Consider the following 18,399-nt stretch of genomic DNA (forward strand, 5'->3'; position numbering starts at 1 on the left):
TGCCATGGCTAAAAATATATACTACAGAATCATAGTAAACTCAACATTTCCATAATTACAGAACACCAGTTAACATGCCACACATCTAGTGCCAACTCAATGGAAATCTCACTGAATTCTAGCCACCCACCTCACAGATTGGATTTCTTGTACGTATGGAAAACCTAGTCCACTTCCAAACTCTTAAGAAATATAACTGAAACCTCCAACATGATTAATGTGAACCCCAGACTGTCAGTATTGGTAAATATGGAAATTAAACATATCAATAAAGATATTCATAACCTTTTACCTCTGACCCTAACTATTGACACTGAAGAGGTTGAGTGAAGGTCAGATATTGAAAATGTGTCCATTCCTAAGGCTCAAAATAAACATGATCAACTTGCTTGCAATTTCAAACTTTTGAATGCATGCCTAATAATTGAATAGATGGCCTCCATAATGCTGTGTAAAACGTTCAGCAGCCATAGATTGACAGTGAAAGCTTTCAGGATTGTACATATTGTAATCAGTGATCCTGTCCACCTATATATACATCAACACCGCCTTTTGTTTTATCTGACAGCTTTGAGTCTTTCTGATATCAACACATTAAAGAATCTCCCCATGTACTGCAGCGATTTGTTTAGAGTTCTTTTATCTGATCCAATTTCAGAAGTTTAACAATTTAAAAGAATATGAGTTGGAATTCCATAGCTTATCTGATCCCCTCAAGCAAATGTCTATCTTTACAATATTGAATGTTCATCCACTATAAAACATGCCACATTACTCAAATGTAAAATCTGCATGAACTATCTTTATAATTCACACAATTAACTACACCAGAAAGTCGATTAATGTGGGTTAACAAGATCACAATTCTATATACTGTATTATTTTAAGTGTTCATCCAGTCTTCTAGTAATTTATCTGTTAAAGTTAAAACATTCTGCTACACCATAGACATCTCTATTACATTATATACACAGACCTATTACATAAATATTACACCATAAACACAGACCTATAACACCTCTATAATACACCACATACACAGACCTATTAAACCATATACACAGACCTATTACATAAATATTACACCATATACACAGACCTATTACATAAATATTACACCATATACACAGACCTATTACATAAATATTACACCATAAACACAGACCTATTAAACCATATACACAGACCTATAACACCTCTATAATACACCATATACATCAACCTATTACATCTCTATTACACCATATACATCAACCTATTACATCTCTATTTACACCATATACATCAACCTATTACATCTCTATTACACCATATACATCAACCTATTACATCTCTATTTACAACACCATATACATCAACCTATTACATCTCTATTACACCATATACATCAACCTATTACATCTCCATTACACCATATACATCAACCTATTACATCTCTATTACACCATATACATCAACCTATTACATCTCTATTACACCATATACATCAACCTATTACGTCTCTATTACACCATATACAGAGACCTATATTACACCTCTATTACACCATATACAAAGACCTATTACCTCATTGCTATTACACCATATACACAGACCTATTACGTCTCTATTACACTATATACACAGACCTATTACACCTCTATTACACCATATACACAGACCTATTACACCTCTATTACACTATATACATAGACCTATTACGTCTCTATCACACTATATACACAGACCTATTACGTCTCTATTACACCATATACATCAACATATTACATCTCTATTACACTATATACACAGACCTATTACACTTCTATTACACTATATACACAGACCTATTACACCTCTATTACACTATATACACAGACCTATTACACCTCTATTACACCATATACATCAACAAATTACATCTCTATTACACTATATACATAGACCTATTACACCTCTATTACACTATATACACAGACCTATTACATCTCTATTACACTATATACACAGACCTATTACATCTCTATTACACTATATACACAGACCTATTACATCTCTATTACACTATATACACAGACCTATTACACCTCTATTACACCATATACAGAGACCTATATTACACCTCTATTACACCATATACATAGACCTATTACACTATATACATAGACCTTTTACACCATATAGACAGAAATTATCATCATCTCTATCACACTATTATCTTTATCATATATGCCATCTATATACCACATATCTACTTCTATTATACATTATGTAATCTGTTATGATTATTACATCAGAAAATACCATCTTACACTACAGACACAATATATCTTACACAGTATTCATTCACACTCTTCACTATCACACTTCTTCTCAGTGATTGGTTTTGAAGGTAACAAATCCATGCCTGCTGAGACTAGGGCATTCTAGTAATTAACCTGATTCTCATAATTTGTTACATATGTCATTTGAGTTCCTTCCTAAGTTAATGGCTGTGCAATCAATATTTCCTGCTCTGTGATTTTAGCAAATGCATGTTGTCCTAAGTTTGGCTATTCAAACTGCCAATTAATAATAATTCCTGTTGTTTGACTGGTTATGTGAACAGCTCCTATACACCATGATTGGCAATTTGAGAAGCTCCTACTATTGATCTGTGATTGGCTATTTTAGCAGCTTCTGCTCTGTGATTAACTATTTTAGCAGATTCTGCTCTGAGATTTGCTACATTATGTATTGACAAGCTCCTACTCTGAGATAGGCTATTTTAGCACCTACTAATCCGTGATTGGCTATTTGAGCATCTACTAATCTGTGATTGGCTATTTCAGCACCTCCTACCGTGAGATTGGCTATTTTAGGACCTCTTACTCTGTGATTGGCTATCTTAGCAGCTGCTAATCTGTGATTGGCTATTTTAGCAGCTTCTAATCTGAGATTCGCTACATTCACCTCTGTGATTGGCTATTTGAGTTAGTTCTTGTTGTATAGCTGTGATGTAGAATATGTTGATAGCAGTTTATATGATGTGAGGAAGCTCTATACTCGCTACACTTCAACAAATTACATGTTACAAAAAGATGCAAACTGAATTGGAGAGTGTAGTATAGACACAAGCACATCGCTTCATTGAATTACCAGCTGAATAGTAGTACTAAAGCCTGTGACGAATGCTGGGTCGATGGATGTGACCAAATTACAATGATTTTTACCACGGATGGTGTATGCTGACACGCTGATGTGATTTATATAATCTATTTTGACTAGGCATCCTTAGTGTATGGTCTCCTCCATTTACTTGATGTCCTTTCTAATACACATCATTGTCATGGTAACACATCATGTCTGCTCTAACAATACATAGTGCTACCATACAAGGATTTTTATATGTATTCCAGATAAAATCTGATATTTCTTGTTTCCAAACAGATCTGATTGGATGTCCTAGTACAAATTAAAATGTTCATTTTTTCGACTGCTTTACCAAGAGAGAAAAGAGGATACAGACATTGAATACCCATGCAGCTAGAGTTCCATAACTCTTACTGAAGCAGGCATACCACACAGAGGTATAAAAACACTTATCACATACCCTACATACAAATCTCACTTCTATAAATCCTGTCTTCTATATATAACAGAATTCTTTATATATCATAAAGATAAAGACAGAAACCAATAATTTATCAGAACATAAGACACATGGTTCTTAGCTGTATCACACTGTATGGATAAGGCCACACCAAATTAATCAGTTGTTCATCAGGAATCCCGCTCCTAAAATGTCCATGTTCAGAAAAAATTAAAAAAAAATTTTGCTGCACACCAGGAAAAAATCGGCAAATCCAGAATTTTTTGTTTTGTTTTCTGTCTTTTTTCTCTGTCATTTGTAACGCACCTAGACACTTGAAACACGAGTCGTGTAAGCGTCTCGTTGATTCCGATGAATAATAACAAAAAATGGATGACAGGAAACCAAGAGGGAAGACGAGATAAACCTTAGGTCCACAACAAAATAAATAATGCAAGAAACCGACTTAGGGCGTACTTTTAGAATTAATATGGGTGTTTTGATAGTAAGTGTACATTAAGGGGTGCAGCTGCACAAATGTCTAACATGGCCATTGATGCTAACGACGATGAAACATTTTGCGATTTATTCATCAAACCGATTAACACACGCAGCACCTTGACATGCCACTCGATAATCTGGAGAAAATTAAAATATCAGCTACGCCTTTAAAACTTGAATCGATAGAAATATCTTAAACAAGAGGCCCATGGGGCCTGCATCGCTCACCTGGTTGGATTTGACCAAATGTCAAAATAATGTTCATGTTCAATTCGTTTTGTTTGTCAACCTCAAACAATGCTATATATGGTTATAGTGTGGGGATCCCAACAGCTTTAAAGAAATAATGAAGTCCAGACTCTCTAAGTTTACAACATGCATTAATAACTTTATGACTAGTAGCGATTTAAAGGAAATACCATTATTTCCCCTATTGGGCCCTGCCCCTCTGGCCCCTTGGGGGTCAGAGTCACCATTTATGCAAAATCTGTTCCCCTTCCTCAAGGATGTTTCTGACCAAATTTCCAGGGATCAAATCCATTCATAACTTTATGACAAGGAGCGATTTAAAGGCATTGCCTCTATTTCCCCTATTGGGCCCCGCCTCTCCGGCCCCTTGGGGGTCAGAGTCACCATTTATGCAAAATCTGATCCCTTTCCGCCAAGGATGTTTCTGACCAAATTTGGTCAAAATCCAATTAGAACTTTTTGACTACATTTTTAGTAGCGATTTGAAGCAAATGTTGACGATGACGGACGGCGACGGATGGACGACGGACGCTGCATCATGACATAAGCTCACCGGACCTTCGGTCCAGGTGAGCTAAAAACCATAGCTCTGTCTGTGTTTGCAGAGTTAAAATGTTTATTTGTTGTAATAAAATAATCAGTATTATTTTTTGTCTATCTTCCACGATGTATACAATTTCACTTTGAGAGTATTGCAATTTATTGTAATGTGGTCAATAAGTCAATGGTAATTATTATAGTTCATTTACTTCCTCTGTTCTGTTCAGGTATGAGATTACTCATTTTGCGTATTTGATGATATTTTGTTATGGTTATTTCAGATAAGTAATCATTACTGGGTGGATGTAATATAGGTTGTTTGTCGAGTTACCTATCTAATATTTCAGATTTGTTTTGAATTCTTCAAAAACATTCCTCTTATTCACCAATATTCTGCCTCTTTATATATATATATTTTTTTTTTACAAATGACAAGTATAATTTTAATAAGGAACAGTATGTCAATGAATAGTTGTTGGATTTTTAAAAATGCAAACAAATTGTTGTTTTTTAAGTTATTTGTGCATGAAATCTTAAATAATATACAAGTTAACTTAAAAACAAGAGGCCCAATGGGCCTGTATCGCTCACCTGGCTCTACAGCAACTTTGAAGTTGATTGAGGTCATTTCGACAGAAACTATGCTGATTACCTCTTTATTCAAATATCATAGTAAGCTAGTTTTATTCATATCAAAAAATTTTCTAGTCCTTCATTCCAGCATTCTATTGGCCTAATATCAGGTCTTGGAGGCTCTTGGCTATCGCAAAATTATTGTTTACAGATTTAAGCCGATTTCACCCCCTTGACCTTGAATGAAGGTCAAGGTCATTTATTTGAACAAAATAAATTGGTAGTCCTTCACCCGAGCATGCTACAGGCCCAATATCAAGTCCCTGGGCCTCTTGGTTATTGAGAATAAGTCGTTTGAAGATTATAGCCTATTTGACCCCTGTGACCTTAAATGAAGGTCAAGGTCATTTATTTGAACAAACTTTGTAGTCCTTCACCCCAGCATGCTACAGGCCAATATCAAGTCCCTGGGCCTCTTGGTTATTGAGAAGAAGTCGTTTGAAGATTATAGCCTATTTGACCCATGTGACATTGAATGAACGTCAAGGTCATTTATTTGAACAAACTTTGTAGCCCTTCACCCCAGCATGCTACAGGCCTAATATCAAGTCCCTGGGCCTCTTGGTTATTGAGAAGAAGTCGTTGGGCCTCTTGGTTATTGAGAAGAAGTCGTTTGAAGATTACAGCCTATTTGACCCATGTGACCTTGAATGAAGGTCAAGGTCATTTATTTGAACAAACTTTGTAGCCCTTCACCCCGGCATGCTACACGCAAAATATCAAGTATGGGCCTCTTGGTTATTGAGAAGAAGTCGTTTGAAGATTATAGTCTATTTGACCCATGTGACCTTGAATGAAGGTCAAGGTCATTTATTTGAACAAACTTTGTAGCCCTTCACCCCAGCATGCTACAGGCCCAATATCAAGTCCCTTGGCCTCTTGGTTATTGAGAGGAAGTCGTTTGAAGATCATAGCCTATTTGACCCATGTGACCTTGAATGAAGGTCAAGGTCATTTATTTGAACAAACTTTGTAGCCCTTCACCCCAGCATGCTACAGGCCCAGTATCAAGTCCCTGGGCCTTTTGGTTATTGAGAAGAAGTTGTTTGAATTAAAAAGTTGACGCCGGACGGACGACGGACCGCACCATGGCATAAGCTCACTTGCCCTTCGGGCAGGTGAGCTAAAAATGGGTAAAAAATATCGCTCGCACGACATCAGGACCCTAATTCGCCTCTTAAAGTGTCTAAATGAATTCCGGTAAAAAAAAAACAACATTTGCTCGCTCGCTCCCTTTTATTTTTCCAATCTCCCAAAGAACAACTTGGGCGTGGCCTAAATGATTGAATCAATTTTAAGGTACAATGCACAATAATTTACTTCACATCTGATTTTAAATTACATGAACAATTATGAAAAATCGTTGGACAGCAAGAATTAAGAATTCCATCACTGGCCCTGGGGATGGACTCCTCCATTTCCAATTTCTTTTCCGTATCTATTACAAATATACTATTAGTCTAGAGGTACCACACAATATATCTACATTGTAGGATGTTTCATTGACATGGTGCAGAGGTTATGGTCTAGACAAGCACACAAGTTGATAGCATGATCTGACTGGTCATAAATGGCTATATAAAAGTGTTTATAGAATAGAATGTTTAAGTGCATTGGCACATAATCATCAAATATATGAATACCTAAACACCACATTATCTACTGGTGCCTCTGGCTACTTATGAGCCCTGTTGAGACTGGCTTAATAAACAGGGTACAGTCCAGCGGACAATAATCTACATTTGTGTGCCCAAAGATATATCTTGGTACCAAACAATCAGTTACGGTAGTCTAGTTTATACAGTAGTCCAATTTATACGTATACATATCTGCCTAATACAGTGTCCCTAGCCTGTAATTTACTGTACAAGTAGGCTTCACATCCCATTCACTGGTGATCAATCCCCACAGATATTCCCTCCAATTTATGACAGATTCATCAGACAGCCATCAATGCAGATTTGTGGAGGTCATAAGGGACCACATGACCTTGTGACCTTGGTTCGGTATATAGGGTCCTATTACTGAAGTACCATGTGACAATTGTATGCCTAAACATTGCCCTGGAAACATTTCAGTGATCACCTACTAAGAGATAACAAGAGGCCCATGGGGCCTGTATCGCTCACCTGGTTGGATTTGACCAAATGTCAAAATAATGTTCGTGTTCAATATGTTAATACATATACAAAAATGTACTCTCTGAAAGACCATATGGATTATTTTTACACCATAATGGTGTTTAAAGAAACTAAGTCCCTTAGGGTGGGGAAAACCCTTTGGCCTATTTTTACATAAGAATTGTGTTTATCCCTTAATGCCCAGCGATACTATACATAGTTATGGGATTGAGGGTCACAGTAACCATTTATGCAAAATCTGTTCCCCCATCACCACGGATGTTTCCGACCAAATTGGGTTCAAATCCATTTAAAACTCAAATCTCTATTTCCCCTATTTGGCCCCTCCCTTCAGGCCCCTTGGGGGTCAGAGTCAATATTTATATAAACTCTCTTTCCCCCTTCCCCTAAGGATATTCCAGACCAAATTTGGTTCAAATCCATTCATAACTTTATGAAAAATAGCGATTTAAAGGATAAACCCCTATTTCCCTATTTGGCCCCACCCCTCAGGCCCCTGAGGGTACAGAGTAAAAATTTATCCAAACTCGGTTCCCCTTCTCCCAAGGATGTTCTTGACCAAATTTGGTTAAAATCCATTTAAAAGCTTTATGGCAAATAGCAATTTAAAGACTAATCTCTATTTCCCCTATTTGGCCCCGCCCCTCAGGCCCCTCAATATTTATACAAACTCTTTCCCCCCTTCCTCTCTGGATGTTCCTGACCAAATTTAGTTAAAATCCAATCGTAACTTAATAATTAATAGCGATTTAAAGGATTAACCCCTATTTTCCCTATCGGACCCCACTCCTCAGTCCCCTGGGGATTCAGAGTAAAAATTTATACCAACTCGGTTCCCCTTCTCCAATGAATATTCCTGACCATATTTGGTTAAAATCCATTTAAAACTTTATGACTAGTAGCAATTAAAAGACTAATCTCTATTTCCCCTACTTGGCCCCGCCCCTTAGGCCCCTAGGGGTACAGAGTAAAAATTCATATAAACTCTGTTCCCCCTCCCCTCAAGGATGTTCCTGACCAAATTTGGTGAAAAGCTATTCAATACTTTAGGACTAGTAGCGATTTAAAGGAGTAACCCTAGCTATTTCCCCTATTTGGTTTGGTTTGGTTTGGTTTGTTTTGTTTAACGTCCTATTAACATCTAAGGTCATTTAAGGACGGCCTCCCATGCGCGCGACATGAATGCGTGTGGTGAGTGCGCATGTGTGTTTTGGGAGGCTGGGGTATGTTTGTGTTAAGTCTCCTTGTGATAGGCCGGAACTTTTGCCGATTTATAGTGCTACCTCACTGAAGCGTACTGCCGAAAACACACCCAGCAGGACACCCCACCCGGTCACATTATACTGACAACGGGCGAACCAGTCGTCCCACTCCTTGTATGCTGAGCGCTAAGCAGGAGCAGCGACTACCATTTTTAAAGACTCTGGTATGTCTCGCCCAGGGGACAGAACCCAAAGCCTTCCTCACAGGGGCGAACGCTCAAATAGGGCATAAGAATTGTACCTGCTGCCCCCATTGCATGATCGTAAGAGGCGACTAAATTTGGGATCTTATCTTTTCTCTTCTTTCTTAACAACTTTCTTCTTCCTAACGTCTCCCTAGACACTCCCCTATTTGGCCCCGCCCCTCAGGCCCCTGGGGGTTGAGAATAAAGATTTAAACAAACTCTGTTCCTCTTCCCCCAAGGATGTTCCTGACCAAATTTGGTTCAAATTCATTCATAACTTTATGACTAGTAGCGATTTAAAGGAGTAACCCTATTTCCCCTATTTGGCCCTGCCCCTCAGGCCCCTGGGGGTTCAAAGTAAAAATTTATACAAACTATGTTCCCCTTCTGCCAGGAATGTTCCTGACCAAATTTTGTTCAAATTCATTCATAACTTTATGACTAGTAGCGATTTAAAGGAGTAACCCTATTTCCCCTATTTGGCCCCGCCCCTCAGGCCCCTGGGGGTTCAGAGTAAAAATTTATACAAACTCTGTTCACCTTCTGCCAAGGATGTTCCTGACCAAATTTGGTTCAAATTCATTCATAACTTTATGACTAGTAGCGATTTAAAGGAGTAACCCTATTTCCCCTATTTGGCCCCACCAGCCATCCCTAAATTTCCTGCCATATCAATTAATATCAGCCATATTCCTTTGATACCAATCATTTATTCAATGTAACTCTTTGGTACAATCCTTTGATTGATAAGACTGTATAATTCATAATCCAAACCAAACCATGTCATGGTTAAATGTTTTCACTGTATTTACTAGGGTTTACATCTGAATTTTCTCTCATGACACACTGGATATGTGACATGTACCTCTTATTGTAATGAGGTCTATAAACAAGAGGCCCAGAGGGCCTGTATCGCTCACCTGGTTTCATGAGATATGAAACAAGAATGATGCTTAAGTATATATTGGCACTGGTATTGCTATGTCAATATATATCATAAGCATTTTATATGGGTACATGTACATTGGTTTTATTTTAATACTAAAAATGCCAAAAAGTGCATTAATTTAATTCATGAAATGAAATTGACTTTTGACGCGACCCCATAGGGATGCTAACACACAAATGTGAGTGATATCCATTGCTTTGTTTCAGAGAAGATCTTGTTTAGACCAATTGACCCCTTTTGACCCTGCCCTCTGCCCCCTGGGAGTCAGCTCCTTCCTTCATACAATTTTGAATCCCTACCCCAATAGGATGCTACCAGTCAAACCATTGCTAAGTTTCAGAGAATAAGTTGTTTAAATCAATTTAGCCAAATTCACCCCTTTTGGCCCCACCCCTCAGCCCCCTGGCGACCCGGGTCAACATTTGTACAATTTTGAATCCCCACCGCATAACCATGCTACCATACAAATGTGAGCAATATCCATTGCTTAGTTTCAGAGAAGAAGTTGTTTAAACAAATTGACTAATTTTGGCCCCACCCCTCAGGCCCTTGGGGGTCAGCCCATCATTCATACCATTTTGAATCCCCACCCCATAGGGAGGCTACCAGGCAAAATGAGTGATATCCATTGCTTAGTTTCAGAGCAGAAGTCGTTTATATCAATTCTGCAAAACTGACCCCTTTTGGTCCCGCCCCTCAGCCCCCAGGGGGTCGGCCCCGTCATTTGTACAATTTCAAATTCCTACCCCAAGGAGATGCTACCAGTAAAATATGAGAGATATCCATTGTTTGGTTCCAGAGAAGAAGTCAATTATATGAATATAGCCCAATTGACCACATTTGGCCCCGCCCCTCATGCCCCTGGGGGGTCAGTCCCATCATTTGTACAATTTTGAATCCCCGCCTCATAGTGATGCTACTAGACAAATATGAGTGACAGGCATTGCTCGATTTCAGAGAAGAAGTCGTTTAAATCAATATAGCCAAATTGACCACATTCGGCCCCACCCCTCAGGCCCCTGGGTGGTCAGCCCCATCATTTGTACAATTTTGAATCCCCACCCCATAATGATGCTACCAGGCAAATATGAGCGATAGCCATTGCTTGGTTTCAGAGAAGAAGTTGTTTATATCAATATAGCCAGATTTACCACATTTGGCCCCGCCTCTAAGGCCCCCGGGGGGTCAGCCCCATCATTTGTACAATTTTGAATCCCCACACCATAGTGATGCTACCAGGCAAATATGAGTGATAGCCATTGCTTGGTTTCAGAGAAGAAGTCGTTTATATCAATAGCGCAAAAAAGACCCCTTTTGGCCCAGCCCCAGAGGCCCCAGGGAGTCAGCCCCATCATTTGTACAATTTTGAGTCCCCTACCCATAGGGATGCTTCTGACCAAATTTGTTCAAATTCAGATCAGCGGTTATGAAGAAGAAGTCAAATAAGTCAATCGTTGACGGACGGACGGACGGACGGACGGACGGACGGACGGACGGACGGACGACGGACGCCACGGTATGGCATATTAGCTCACCTTGGTCCTTTGGACCAGGTGAGCTAATAACAAGGCATCGAGGAACGATACTAATCCTCTCGCAGCAAACCCTGACGATGAACATGAATTATGATTTGAACAGGCCGACACAAGTGGCATGTGATCTGTTTTATTAAAAACAAATTGATACTCAACTGCATTTGTATTTGAACTCCTGAAATAGGTGTTGGTTGTGTTACCTTTTAATGTACAGCTACATATATAGCTGTGTGGTCAGAGAAGTATTGAAATACTCTGTGAAAACGGAAGCAAGAATTACGGTTCCTTCACACTGCACTCTGTCTTGATGTGGTCGTGATGTGTATGAAGTTTGATAAAATTTTCATGCATGGTTTGATAGTTATGCTCCGGACAAGGTAATTTTTTTTTTTTTTTAAAAAGGGGAATAACTCTGTGAAAACAGAAGCAAAAGTTAAGGTTTTTAAACACTGCACTCTGTCTCGATGGGATATTGATGTGTATGAAATTGATGAAATTATCATGCATGGTTTGAAAGTTGTGCTCCGCACAAATATATTATGTACCTAACCTACTTACGTACGGGCAGATCCAATACCCTCGGCGACTTTTTGCGCGAGGGGATAATAAATTTATGTCAGATCTACTGACAGAGATAATTTTCAATATTACAAAGACAAACTTGGAAAATTAGAATGTTATAAAAAAAGTACTGCTTTCAAATATGCTCCATGAAAAAGTATGAACCATTATGTTGTATATACTTATAGCTAGGTCTCATCACTGCAGAACCAAAGAAACTGGAGTAATGGTAATATCTTTAACCTTGGCCTATTGACATGAAAAACAATTCTAGATAGTATCTCCTCAATGTTTCAGTGACACCCTGGAAATCAATTTCAGATCATGAAAACTCAATGCAACAGAGAAACATACATCTCTTTGGCAGACAATCAGAAAACAAACATCCATTCATCTCTCAACATGGTAGAAAACAAGGATAAGAGTTGGGAGAACCATTCTTCATCCCTAGGGAACAAACAGGCTCCATAGTTACCTCAACCAGTGAAGATTCACAATAATAACCTTGGAGATGACCCGATCAATCTTGGTATTGTCTTGGTGCCAGTCTGAGACTTGTGTCTCATCACTGTTAAAATGGCCATTCAGATTTTCAAGAGAGCCAATCAAAGACTAATGACAATCAAGATAGCCATGCAGGGATTTGAATTTGTTCAAGATAGCCAATCACAGCCTTGAGGTAATGACTAATCAGATCGAGGTCTGTTAATATCAAGATGATATGACCAATGACAGACATGAAGACATGATCAGGGGCATGTCTATGTAGCAGTCAAAGATACACAATCTGCTTTACAAAATACCCTATGTAAGATATTTTGTTTTTGCTATTAATCTTGTGAATTTCCTTACAAAAAGGGTGTATTTTTATTTTCCTATAGAATAAATATTTCTAACTCTACTTTTCAAGTTTTCTTGTTAGTATAATGATTATTTATTATTCTTGTTTTCACAAAGTAGCAATTAGGGACACAAATCTGACGTGATTTTTAATTTTACAAGTGAGAAGGAAATGAAGAAAAGATGGCATTAACATCCATTATATCACCAGTGTCTCTCAATTTAATGGCTTCACTCCGGAGAAATCAACTAAGAAAATTAATTAAACTCTTCAAAATCTTCCACCCTACAGACAAAAACACAATGAGTCATAACACACATCAGATTCAAACCAAATGCCATGACTCCTGACCTATTGATCAATTATTCATCACCTTGATTGACCTGCTGAAATACTTAAGTGCCAATTTTACCACCATTCCCCCAGTACACAGCAGCTGACAGCACAGATTTAAATGATACTTGGAATTTTGGTTTAAGCTGAGACAATACATAGGTCATCAATGTCAGCAGCAATTGAATATCCAATTTTGTACACCAAAAATATCATTTGATTTCAAATAATGAACATCATAATATAAACATTCATCAAGATATTTTTTTTTTACATAAGACATTCCATCAAATGTCAATATCCAATCTTACTGGTTAATTTCCTTAGCGGGGATGATAGTGGTTGTCTTAATCAGGAAGGTTATAAGCTTGTATGCATGTGTAATGTTAAAGTAGTACATATATATATCTAGGGCAGGGAATGACCGAGTTTTATGTGTACTATTACAGCAGTACTTACCTATGGGCAGGGAAGGGTACCGAGTTTTATGTGTACTATTACAGCAGTACTTACCTATGGGCAGGGAAGGGTACCGAGTTGTATGTGTACTATTACAGCAGTACTTACCTATGGGCAGGGAAGGGTACCGAGTTGTACCTGTACTGTAGTACTTACCTATGGGCTGGGAAGGGTACCAAGTTGTATGTGTACTGTAGTACTTACCTATGGGCAGGGAAGGGTACCGAGTTGTATGTGTACTGTAGTACTTACCTATGGGCTGGGAAGGGTACCAAGTTGTACCTGTACTGTAGTACTTACCAATGGGCAGAGAAGGGTACCGAGTTGTACCTGTACTGTAGTACTTACCTATGGGAAGGGTATCAAGTTGTACCTGTACTGTAGTACTTACCTATGGGAAGGGTATCGAGTTGGATGTGTACTGTAGTACTTACCTATGGGCAGGGAAGGGTACCAAGTTGTACCTGTACTGTAGTACTTACCAATGGGCAGAGAAGGGTACCGAGTTGTACCTGTACTGTAGTACTTACCTATGGGCAGAGAAGGGTACCGAGTTGTACCTGTACTGTAGTACTTACCTATGGGAAGGGTATCAAGTTGTACCTGTACTGTAGTACTTACCTTTAGGCAGGGAATGGTACTGTGACTAAAAAATGTGCTTACCGGTGAGCTGGGAAGAAAAGGAGGGTTGGATAGCTATTGACTGTGTACTCCCATGGTAAGTCATTAGTATCAGCATTGATCCTGAAAAAAATTAGATACATCAATTAGAACTCCTATTGATCAAATTGATATTTGTTAAATAAAGGCTGCTTTAAAGATGTAAGTTTAGAAAATTATCATCAAGAATCTATTTGAATCAAGATGGTCCTAGTAATCTCTGTGTACAGATGACCTAGTTATGTGACCTAATTATACACTTTCTATAGGTGACCTAATTATAGACTACACTTAGTGACCTATTTATATACTTTCTATAGGTGACCTTGTTATACACATCACTTAGTGGAGACCTATATTTATACACTTTCTACAGGTGACCTAATTATACACATCACTTACCAGTGACCTAATTATACACTACACTTAACAGTGACCTATTTATACAATGTGTACAGGTGACTTTATTATATGTGTGTTCAGACCTACAGATGACCAAATTATACAATAACACTGTGAAGCTGTCTGTACTGGATATGTTCAGCTGTATGATATAAATGTTACTTCAAACAAAGACCTAAAACTTTGGTTTTGACATTCTACACCGTACTAAGTTATAATCTTATGGCTTCCTATGGACAGATCCAGACATCTTGTTATATATTTTTTAAATCCAATATATATTATCGGTAACTGGATGAAAATACATCTGTATATACAGATATATAATTATTGGTTATATTGGTGCGGCTCTCTCTACAGGAAGTAATTCTGTGAGATTTGAGTCAATCCCTTTAGATGTGTCTGCAACAGTAAAGGATAAAATGTCCTATGTACATTGTATTGCAGATTTCAGTTATAGATTATATGCAAAATCATATAGAGAATAATGAAATATTTCTTTGTCAAAACTTTTCCAGAGAAAACATTGACAGGTTATAGATAATATGAATTGACAAGTTTGTATAGAATCAATCTAATTTTCCAAGGTCCAATCAACTTATTTACATGTACCACTACTCAACAGGATGGTTTAACACAATCTTTTGGGACACAACCTGACAAATGATGGGGCTTAAGTTTATACCAAAATCCTAATTTTCATTGAAAAGCATTAGGCAATTTCATTTCTACTTTGTATTCATATATAACTCTATTCATTATTTATTTAATAGCCTTAAACTATGTAAATGCCAAACGAATTTATTGAATACAAATCTATATAAATCTACTTCCTATACACCAATTTTACAGTGGTAATGAGAAGCAGATGGTCCTCCAGAAGGAATTTACCCAAATTACTTACCTAAAATGCTGGCCAAGATATGATTTAATATACCATAACATGCCACAAAAACAATTATTACAAGAGGCCTATGAGGCCTGCATCAATCACATAAAGAACAATGCCATAAAGAAAACCAAGAAACATTTTTGCCCTCGAATGTGATTCATTATGTTTAATTTCACTTCCTCTTGCTCACAGAGCATCTGAGAGATACATCAACACAACTTAAAACCTTAAGCTTCATGTAAAGGTATTATTCAGAGTTCAGTTAAACACTGCAATACATTAGACAGTTATACACTGTTACACACTGTAATACATCACACAGTTATACACTGTTACACACTGTAATACCTCACACAGTTATACACTGTTACACACTGTAATACCTCAGACAGTTATATACTGTTACACACTGTAATACATCACACAGTTATACACTGTTACACATTGTAATACCTCACACAGTTATACACTGTTACACACTGTAATACCTCAGACAGTTATATACTGTTACACATTGTAATACATCACATAGTTATACACTGTTACACACTGTAATACCTCACATAGTTATACACTGTTACGCACTGTAATACCTCAGAGCGTTATACACTGTTACACACTGTAATACATCAAACAGTTATACACTGTTACACACTGTAATACCTCACATAGTTATACACTGTTACACACTGTAATACCTCAGACAGTTATACACTGTTACACACTGTAATACCTCAGACAGTTATACACTGTTACACACTGTAATACCTCAGACAGTTATACACTGTTACACACTGTAATACATCAAACAGTTATACACTGTTACACACTGTAATACCTCAGACAGTTATACACTGTTACACACTGTAATACATCACACAGTTATACACTGTTACACACTGTAATACCTCACACAGTTATACACTGATACACAATGTAATACCTCACATAGTTATACACTGTTACACAATGTAATACCTCACACAGTTATACACTGATACACAATGTAATACATCACACAGTTATACACTGTTACACACTGTAATACATCAAACAGTTATACACTGTTACACACTGTAAAACCTCAGACATTTATACACTGTTACACACTGTAATACATTAGACAGTTATACACTGTTACACACTGTAATACCTCAGACAGTTATACACTGTTACACACTGTAATACATCAGACAGTTATACACTGTTACACACTGTAATACCTCACATAGTTATACACTGTTACACACTGTAATACATCAGACAGTTATACACTGTTACACACTGTAATACATCAGACAGTTATACACTGTTACACACTGTAATACCTCACATAGTTATACACTGTTACACACTGTAATACATCAAACAGTTATACACTGTTACACACTGTAATACCTCAGACAGTTATACACTGTTACACACTGTAATACCTCAGACAGTTATACACTGTTACACACTGTAATACCTCACACAGTTATACACTGATACACAATGTAATACCTCACATAGTTATACACTGTTACACAATGTAATACCTCACACAGTTATACACTGATACACAATGTAATACCTCACATAGTTATACACTGTTACACACTATAATACCTCACACATTTATACACTGTAACACAATGTAATACATCACACAGTTATACACAGTTACACACTGTAATACATCAAACAGTTATACACTGTTACACACTGTAAAACCTCAGACATTTATACACTGTTACACACTGTAATACCTCAGACAGTTATACACTGTTACACACTGTAATACATCAAACAGTTATACACTGTTACACACTGTAATACCTCAGACAGTTATACACTGTTATACACTGTAATACATCAAACAGTTATACACTGTTACACACTGTAATACCTCAGACAGTTATACACTGTTACACACTGTAATACCTCAGACATTTATACACTGTTACACACTGTAATACATCAGACATTTATACATTGTTACACACTGTAATACCTCACATAGTTATACACTGTTACACACTGTAATACCTCAGACATTTATACACTGTTACACACTGTAATACATCAAACAGTTATACACTGTTACACACTGTAATACATCACACAGTTATACACTGTTACACACTGTAATACTTCAGACAGTTATACACTGTTACACACTGTAATACATCAAACAGTTATACACTGTTACGCACTGTAATACCTCAGACAGTTATACACTGTTACACACTGTAATACATCAGACAGTTATACACTGTTACACACTGTAATACCTCAGACAGTTATACACTGTTACACACTGTAATACATCAAACAGTTATACACTGTTACGCACTGTAATACCTCAGACAGTTATACACTGTTACACACTGTAATACATCAGACAGTTATACACTGTTACACACTGTAATACATCACACAGTTATACACTGTTACACACTGTAATACATCAGACAGTTATACACTGTTACACACTGTAATACATCAAAGTTATACACTGTTACACACTGTAATACATTAGACAGTTATACACTGTTACACACTGTAATACCTCACATAGTTATACACTGTTACACACTGTAATACCTCACATAGTTATACACTGTTACACACTGTAATACATTAGACAGTTATACACTGTTACACACTGTAATACCTCAGACAGTTATACACTGTTACACACTGTAATACATCAGACAGTTATAC

The 18,399-nt window shown here is 37.4% G+C and overlaps 1 protein-coding gene across 1 annotated transcript in view; it reads right to left on the bottom strand.

The window, feature by feature from the left end:
• LOC117333381 (thioredoxin domain-containing protein 11-like) overlaps nt 1-18,399 on the bottom strand; it is a gene marked incomplete in the record, with an annotated part of 89,317 nt that overhangs the window by 15,879 nt on the left and 55,039 nt on the right. Inside the window, 1 exon segment of the mRNA XM_033892691.1 lies at nt 14,403-14,483. Coding sequence (XP_033748582.1) covers nt 14,403-14,483 — 81 coding nt within the window.

Source organism: Pecten maximus, chromosome 1 (assembly GCF_902652985.1).
Source record: "Pecten maximus chromosome 1, xPecMax1.1, whole genome shotgun sequence".
Lineage (NCBI taxonomy): Eukaryota > Metazoa > Mollusca > Bivalvia > Pectinida > Pectinidae > Pecten > Pecten maximus.